Genomic DNA, 9,287 nt, shown 5'->3' with positions numbered 1-9,287 from the left:
AACAAAGGCATTTATTGCGAAAAATGCACTTGACATGAAAAAACAATCAAATCAACCACGGGTCATCGGTACAAGACGATGTATAATGATCACATGGTAGAGCGCGGCATGGCCAGCGCATGACTTCAATGGCACAAAAGGCCTATAAATATTCTGCACAATATAGAATAATATATATACTTTATTTTTTTCTGTTTCCCCTCGCTGTACCGCCGTTTTAAACCCATCTTAGTCATGATGAGGCGTGAGCGTCAACGCCACACCAAACTTTTTTTTTAATAAAGTTCCTTTTTTATGTAAAGAGCTACATACAGAGGCCCCCTCCCCTCGCACACACACGCAAACAGACACTCACACACACAAGTATCCATAGGAACAATTATGGCCGACATCTAATTCAAGATGGCAGGGTGAGTGCTCAGGCTTCCTGGAAGGACAAAAACAGGAAATGCACAGTATTTCGATATCAAATCCGATAAAAAATATATGAGAAATGTTTTGTTTTGTGTTCATGCCCAATGGAAATTACCACTGCTGTTTACAATTTCTACAAGGCGCGACTGTAGATTCTCGAGTGGTATTTACAACCAGAAGCTTTAGGCGAAAGACTAGCTCACATCACACAATTGTGAAACCATAAGTTAAAGATATAAGATGTAAAACAACTACTGTGGTTTAACTTCCTGATGTTTTGACTGTTGTAAACTGTTTTCCTTCTCACAGCATCAACCTCGTGAAAACAAAATAAGACCTTATTGAGGACTTGTGCTTGAGTGAGACCCAGTCAAATGTGTGTCTTCTGTTCAGCGGCATACAAAAAGGATAAGGTAAACCTTGCTCAGGGTTTGTGCAGAGCTGTTCTTGGATCTGCTAGTTTTTGTCACCAAGTGAAAGAAAGCTAATTGTACTGATAAGAAGAAAGTAAGAACAAGTGAAAAGATTGGTCTGCTTGGTGTGAAACTCTGTGAGTGTGTTGGCATTTGTAGGCACTAGGATTTGACTGGCAGCTTTAAAGTCCAATGCTGATATTGTTGGATTGAGGCTTCAAATAACACAACATTGACAGTAAAAGACCTATATTTGACCTCAATTGAAAGCCTAAATAGTCCGGCACACTTCAGAAATATGGTTCAATAAATAGAAAAAAAAATGTATTGAAAAAATATCTAAAGACAAGCTGCTTCGTAGCCATGATTTTAAATGCAAAAGCAATTTTGTCAGATTAGCCCTAGTGTTCAACTGCGTGTGTGTTTGCTCGAGTAGTAGTTCATCTGTTGCTCCAGAAACACATGGATTACCCATACTGCACTGCAAGCAGCCCGTGCTTTAATCGCTTTGTAAGGTTTACTCTGTTTACTTTTCTTCACAGTTTAGTTAGGGTCAAGTTTTTATACCCACAATCCAAAAACAATGTTCAAAAAACAAACTGCCAGCCCCACTTCAAGGTGAACAAGAAAGAAAAAAAACCTAAAATGTGCTTCCCTTTTCTTTATAATTATTATTAACCAATTCATTTTAAAGACCAAAAATAAAGGAGGAAATAAATGCTTGACCATTTATCTGGGATAAAGGTTGGTTAGGGAGAACTAAATGCATTTCAGATTGTATTGTCTCTATTAGGACTTCTGTGTTGTGCTTGTTTGTCTGTGACTCTGTGGAGAGCTTGTAGCAGTGACTACACCATATGACATAAAGGCAGTTCACCAAGAAGTCAAGTGTCCTTAGCCAATGGACGACGAGAAGAGCCAATTAGACATTTGTGTGCTCAGCCAATAAGCTGTGTGCCAGTAAGTGTTTGTGCTTTATTCTGGCCCAGTTTAAAAAACACAGCATGTGAGGAAAACCCTTCATTCATCTGTTCTCTTATTGAGACATGGCCAGTATTATTCACGCACGCACGCACGCGCACACGCACACACACACACACACACACACACACACACACACACACACACACACACACACACACACACACACACACACACACACACACCACACACACACACACACACACACACACACACACACACACACACACACACACACACACACACACACACACACACACACACACACACACACACACACACACACACACACACACACACACACACACACACACACACACACACACACACACACACACACACACACACACACACACACACACACACACACACACACACACACACACACAGCTCTGAGTTTCTGTGCTTCTATCTCCAGAAACAGGGTAACAAGGTAGATGGTTGTGGCTGGATGTAAACTAGACAAGCTCCACACTCAGGACGTAGAAATTCACAAAGCAGACTGACTGTACACTCACTGAAGCCGTACAAAAAGATTGGAGGAAAAGTTGTTGTCAAAGGTTGGCAGTTGTGTGGTGGGAAACTCGACCCTGCCGTCTGATCTCAGGAGTTTCCTCCTCCTGTACATTCTCCAGTGAGCATCGAATCCACACACATTTGGTTTCACAATAGTGCTGCAGTCAGACAAAAACTCTCAACAGTGTGTAAATAAAAGGCAGGAGGAGGAATTGCTTTTAACAAGAATGTATTGATTACTGTAACTTCTTTGTTGGTTTGAGTAGCTTCATAGATTTCATTTCTGTTGTGCCAAAGAGGTTTGTGCTGGCTTAAAGAAAAAGAAGGATTTCACTTGTAGCAATGGAAATCCCGCTTGTCAAATAAATAATAATTGAGTGTGTTAAATACTGTATATGTCGATACTGTATTGGCCCTTTGTTTAAAATATTACCAAGTGCATTCTGTGTGTGTGAAAGAACCTAATCAAGTACAATTCAATTGGTTTTGGTGTAACCTTTTTAGTTTCCTCCTACATTCAGCAAGCCAGTTTAACCCAGTTGTGGGGTGTCTGTAAAGGTCATATTTAAATTTTTAAAAATGGCGGTATAAATGTATATAAAAGAATGAACCACCTATTTCACTTTTTGCTTGTTGCACCTTTTGTTTTGTGACAGATCATCACAGCATGACTAGTTTGGGACAACACAAACATCTATTTCAACATATATATAAAAAAACATAATAATGCTACATGCATCGTTATTAACACATATTGGGTTGGTAAGAAACACATGTGCTTGTTGTCACAAACTAGACAATGATGGTGGACTGTAGGCTCACACTTCGCTCATCACCTGGTGAGAAATCTGCACTTCTCGTAGAAAGCACCGAAGTCAAGTGCTGAGGTCTCAGTGGAAAGAAGAGCTAATGCTTTTTGTGCTAGTGTTTGCTGGTGGGTGATGCTGAGGGGGGGGTCTGTGCTCTCTGAGCCTAGGCCTTCAGTAGTCTTCATCACAGGGCCAAAGACGGGGGGGCCCCTCAATCCAAGTCGAAGCTGGGGCTAGCTTTCCTGTATGTGTGTGTGTGTATATTTAGTTGGACCGCAATTAAATTAAATTATTGAAGGCAATTACTATTGATTATTGTTTGTGCCAGTCTTAAAAAGCTATTAGTTGGAACATTGTATTGTTTTTTATTTTGGAAAAAAACGTGCTGTTCCTTCTCTGATTAAGTTTTCAAATGTTTTACTTATTTAAATTTTTTAATTTTTTTATCTGTGTACATTTAATTTTAATTTAATTTTACTTTGCTATAATCTTATGTTGGTTATTGTTGTTATTGATGGTTATTATTATTAATATTATTATTATTATTATTATCAAAAGAAGTCTCTCTTTCGCATTTTGTGTTTTCTTGAAACCAATTTCGGTCCATCCATCCAGTTGTGTATGTATGTAGAAGACTGTGTATATGTGAGTTTGTGTGTGTGTGGGTGTGTGTGTGTGGGTGGGGGGGGGGTGTGTGTGTTCTCGACTCAGAAACAGGAGCAGTGTCTTTCCGTCCACCTCCTCCCGTTCAGAAGCTCTCTACGAAGCTGCTGGGGAACAGGCCGGTCTTCCCTGTCCTCTGCAGGGTTCCTTTGTACCAGCCGTCCTCCCTCTTCTTGTGGACAAACACCACGTCTCCCTCCCGCAGCTCGATCTCTGCCTCGCTCTGGGGGGGGTAGGGGACCACCACACGAAACCTGCCACACACATACACACACACAAACAAACACACAGATAGTTAGAACACACACAACAGCACATCAACAGAGCAGGTAAGAACGGAGAGTATCAGTATCATAATCAGAAATACTATAACTATCCCAGGAGAAATTGGTTTTCGTAAAAGTTGTTCCATCTTAGAATGAAATAAAATAAAAGAGAAACTAGATGATTTAGAATGTGCAATAAACATATACAACAGATCATATACATATATTTACACTATTTTAAATGTAAAGAAAACATTTCCAATAAAAGAGCATGATATTATATAACATAAAGAGATAAGTGGCAGCTTATTGACTGGCCACAGGCAGGAGTGACTTCCTGTGGTGCTCTAAGGACAGCAGTGTGAATTATGGGTAAAAGGAAATATCGACCCTGGGATTCTCTGGGACCCGTCAAAATGTTTAATGGATTGTGGGAATCACACAACCATGTCTTGCTTACTTTATGAGTAATCCCCTGCATTTCCCAGTATACATTTTGTACCTCAGAGAGGAAACACTTAATTGAAAATGTTAGCAATAGTTTGAGAGATCACTATGATTTTGCTGTGTGTGCCTGCCCACCTCTCTCTGGACAGGGGTTTGGGTTCAGGCCGGAGGACCATCAGGGCGTTGATGGCGCGTGTTGCCGGGGGCGACATGGGGAAGTTGGTGTCCAGGGAACCCGACTTCCTGTGCAGAGGCTCCAGCCCAATGGCCCCCGCCATCTCACTCTCGATAGGACAGGAGCCGGCGCGCCCCTGGGCCACCATGGGACAAGAACCTGAGCGGGCGTGGTGGTGGTGGGGGTGGTGCACGGGGTCGCGGCCGGCCAATGAGGGGTCATGGGTGGGCGGGGAGGAGGGGGGTGAGCGGGATTTCTTCTTGGCTGCCGCCCCCGACAACAGTTTTAATAAACCTCCAGCTTTCCTCTCCTTCTGAGGACAGGCAGCGTGGATGGAGATGAACAGGGGGGGCGGGGGGGGGGGGGAAACACACAGAGATGATGGTGAGATATCAAATACAGGTTTAATGAGAGAAATACAGGTTTCATAAAGCCTATCTTGAAAAGTGACAGCATAGTAATGAAATCTCTGTGTCTGTGTAAACAATAAGAGAAATATTAGTTTTCTCTACATGAGAAAAAACTCCTTACACATTAATCAAAAAACACATTTATGAAACAAATAGAAACCCATTTTCCTGTTAACTCCACCTGACAAAAGGAATCAAACTGGTGATAAAAGTGCCTTTCTTTCATCAGAAGGCAGACAGTAAATAAGGGTGAGCCGGACACTAACGGCCCCTACACACGGCAGCGTGCGTTGAAGCTTGCTAACTGTCTTCTTCACGCTGATGCTTACGTTGGAAGGACACTGAGGACATGCACTTTAGATTAAATACATTGAAAGCAATAATTAAACATGAATACAAATGTGCAGGTTATTAGAAAAATTGATTTTATCTGTAATATATACTCCAACTGCTTTGGTTGATTGATACATTGACCAATAATGATAGTTTGCTGTGTTTGCAGAGCGTCCATGTAACTTTCTTACAATAAACAGTGTATCAAATCATCCTAAATCTGAATTAATCACGTTTTATCATGTAGACTTCTCTTGTAGATTATTAATGGGAAATAAGAACAGTGCAAAAGTCCAGATCTGTTGTTTTTTTAACCCTACATGGAAATGTGATGTGGGATTTATCAGCAGAACCATTGGATGTAGGTGAAGCAATAAAGAGGCAGCTTGATCTTTACCTCGTTCTGACCTTCACTCAAAGCTCTGAAATAAGGCATCCATTGTTATGGGAGTAGGAATACAACTCAAGAAAGTATGCTTAATAATATAATGGTCACACAGAATGAATGCCTGCAGGCACAATGCATATTTGAAAAGGCTGGTAGCCGAGCAAAGCGGTAAACTAACGATCCTTCACGCTGATCACATGTGCATCTACTGCGGTGGTCTTAAGAAAGCTATATTGATTATAGGCAGAGTGTTTTTAACGGTACCTTTAAAGGCAGAGTCACGTTTTTCCATTTCTTGTCCCATTCCTGTGTGATTCTGAAAAGGCTGTACAACACTCAGATATGTATAAACAGCTTTGTGTCTTTTGCTGCTTGACCTGATTTACAGTCTCAGCCATGACGAGGGGATCAATACTGAGCATGCCTGAGCGTAATTACATTTTGTGAGGGAAAGATGCATGAAGCCTCCATATCGGCTCTGTCAGCCATCTGCTGCTTTTATACATGGGCTGCTGGAACGAGCATCGTTCTTTTTCCATCCAACACTGTCCTTTCGATGCAGTGATTGAAAGTTGCCATGGCTACGGGGAGTTGCAAATATGAAAGCTAAAAAGCTAAATGGAATTCACAGAATTAAAAATGTTCGGTTCTTAATTGTCTAAAAATGGAAATAGTAAACAATATATAAACTACTTTAGATTAAGATGATAAAAACAGATAAAACAGCATTAGAGAGGAAGATGGTTCCTTTAAATAAATGCAAAGCAACAGGGAGAGTGGAGGAGAGAACAGAAGGAGAGCGTGTGACCTGTTGACCAGAAAACTACTGCAAGGTAAATATATCACACGAGAGAAAACAAATGAAACTCTCTCTTAACAACAAAGCAATATTAAAGCCCCTTGAGGCAAATGTGTTGTCTTTAAAGAAGAAGAAGAATCAACGTATTGTCATTGCGTATTACAGGTACTATGTAACAAAACGGTTTCTCTGCATTTGACCCATCCTAGTGTTAGGAGCAGTGGGCTGCCATTATGAACGGCGCCCGGGGAGCCGTGTAAGGAACGGTGCCTTGCTCAGAGACACCTCGGTAGCACTTGGTCTTTCCGGGACTTGAACTGGTGACCTTCCAGTTGCCAAGCCAAGTCCCTATGGACTTCGCCACCATAAAGAATGGGCTATATAAACAAAATGGCCTTTACTTGACGAGAGAGCTGTTTAAAAAAAAGATATAGGACCCTCTCAGTCAACTAATACATCCTTTTGATCTTAGTCAACTAAGACTTATTAAGTAAAGAAGTATAATTGTGCTTATTTTCATGCTTTTCTATGCTGAATGGCCCATAGAATATACACTTTTATAGCACATCTCTGGTAAGATATAAAGTGTTGCTTCTGCGTGACTCATGGTGGAGACACTTAGTATTAAATATCTGTCTGTTAAACTCATCATCTACTCAAAACAACAATTGTATGAGGGTTAATCTACCAATCATTTCTATAGTCGTTTCTCAGTAGCACTAAGAAACGACACTATGCAGACTTTTCATCATGCCGTGCACCTTGTCAAGGTCTTCAGAAACGTGTTGATGAGTGTGAACACTTCTGACTGTGAAGCTGACGATGGGGCAGACAAAGTCGTCAGTGAGATACTGGAGCTGTGTGTGTGTGTGTGTGTGTGTGTGTGTGTGTGTGTGTGTGTGTGTGTGTGTGTGTGTGTGTGTGTGTGTGTGTGTGTGTGCGTGCGTGCGTGCTGCGGACCACACTGCAGGACTGGCCGCTCAGGAATATTGCATGTAATTGAAACTGAACGGTACATTGAATTGGCTCCACTTTCTTAGATATAATCGTAAAGGGAAGTACCAAAGCGCCTTCCATGAAACAGAGGCAGTAAAATCAGAGGATGCACATGACATGGACTGAACTTCATAATTCAGTGTGATCCTGTTCTACAAAGTCTGGCACACAGTCTAAAAAATCACAGTTATATACACAGTATGAGGTAATGTCCCTTTCCTCCACATTTTCACAGATTTCCTGTTAGGTTCTGGTGTTTGTTTCAGCTTCCCCCACCTGAATGTGTAAATATTTGTTTACTATGTGTGACAACATTTTTCTCACATCGTAAGTGCTAACCTTGATCAGAAACTGTTAATGACTTTATTCTCTCCTCTTTACAAGAGAGCATCACAAGCCTTTTCATTTTCTTTGCTCCAGTTTTCATAATTTCTCCAAAATGTATTCATTAAACATGCAGCATGAGAGACTATTCTGGGGTAATGGTGACTTCCAATCACATTGCTAAGGCCACTGCTTCGATATAATGAACATTTATATCTATTATTTTGACCCGTCCAGCTGTCATACCAAATTGACAAGCCTTAGCAGATGGCTCAGTAACACATACAGCTAGTCTTTAAACCGCCTGAGCTTCATGACTGCAGTTAAAAGGAGTAGTAAGAAAACATGGAGACCATCTCAGTGATAAACTGTCAGAGATACAGGAAAAAACGACACAAAGAAGAAAAAAAAGAATATACTTTATCTGCACTGTCCCAATTTGGGAGAAATTAAATATTTCAGATTGGGATTTATTGGGTTTTTGCCTGCAGCTAACCATTCATTAATCCATTTATGCTTTTTAATCACTGTTTTTAAATGTCATTTTTTATTGTGATTCTGCTGCACTATTTCTTTCTGCTCTAAAATTTTTATTTTTGTAAAGCACTTTGAATTGCCTTATGTTGAATAGGTGCTATATGCTTGCCTTGCCTTTTTTATTTTTTGATCAAGCACTTTATTGTTCAAAATGTCCATCATAATTTCAAGCTCAAGTTAACATTGCAAAATAGCTTGTTTATCAGTCGGACGAAATGTTCAAAAACCTAGAAATACATTATATATAAAAATATATATTTACAATCCAATCGATAACATAGCATAGTTTAGACACTTTAATAAAATCATAATTGTGGACTAACAAAGGTATTTCATGGCAAAAAAATCAGGGCCAACTTAATGATATAAAGAATTGAAACATTACGGCACAACAGGAGAACTTTAAGGAGTGTTGAGTTCACAGACCTGTCCATCATATTGTAAGTATTACGCCCCAAAGTCAACATCCAACAACCATACTTATGCATCAACACTGAAGAAGTACACTGTTTTCCAAATCACTGGTACAAGTGTCTGATCAAAACCAAATAAATAAAAAGTGTAACGACGACAACTCCTGGCTCTAATGACCAGTCTTACTATGTAAATGTGGCAGCACAGAAAAAGTGCTGACCAAGCAAGCGATGCTGTATAAACACTTTGACTCAGCAGACCGACTGGAACAACAGCACACCTTTAGAGATGTTCTGCATCCCCCTAAACAACAAGACTTGGTTATTTCTCACAGGATTAGGTTTATAAAGCTTTTGTTGAATTACTTAACATAAATCAAATCTTGTTCACTGCCAGTATGCA

General features: G+C 40.3%; 1 protein-coding gene across 1 annotated transcript in view; it reads right to left on the bottom strand.

The window, feature by feature from the left end:
- Nucleotides 1-2,177: 2,177 nt before the first annotated feature.
- The window catches only part of LOC117467096 (E3 ubiquitin-protein ligase SH3RF3-like), a 138,444-nt gene continuing 131,334 nt past the window's right edge, over nucleotides 2,178-9,287 (bottom strand). Inside the window, 2 exon segments of the mRNA XM_034110689.2 lie at nucleotides 2,178-4,050; nucleotides 4,645-4,997. Coding sequence (XP_033966580.1) covers nucleotides 3,882-4,050; nucleotides 4,645-4,997 — 522 coding nt within the window. The 3' untranslated portion in view covers nucleotides 2,178-3,881.

The sequence above is a fragment of the Pseudochaenichthys georgianus genome, chromosome 21 (genome assembly GCF_902827115.2).
Source record: "Pseudochaenichthys georgianus chromosome 21, fPseGeo1.2, whole genome shotgun sequence".
NCBI classification, from domain to species: domain Eukaryota; kingdom Metazoa; phylum Chordata; class Actinopteri; order Perciformes; family Channichthyidae; genus Pseudochaenichthys; species Pseudochaenichthys georgianus.
This window is presented reverse-complemented; position numbering and strand designations above follow the sequence as displayed.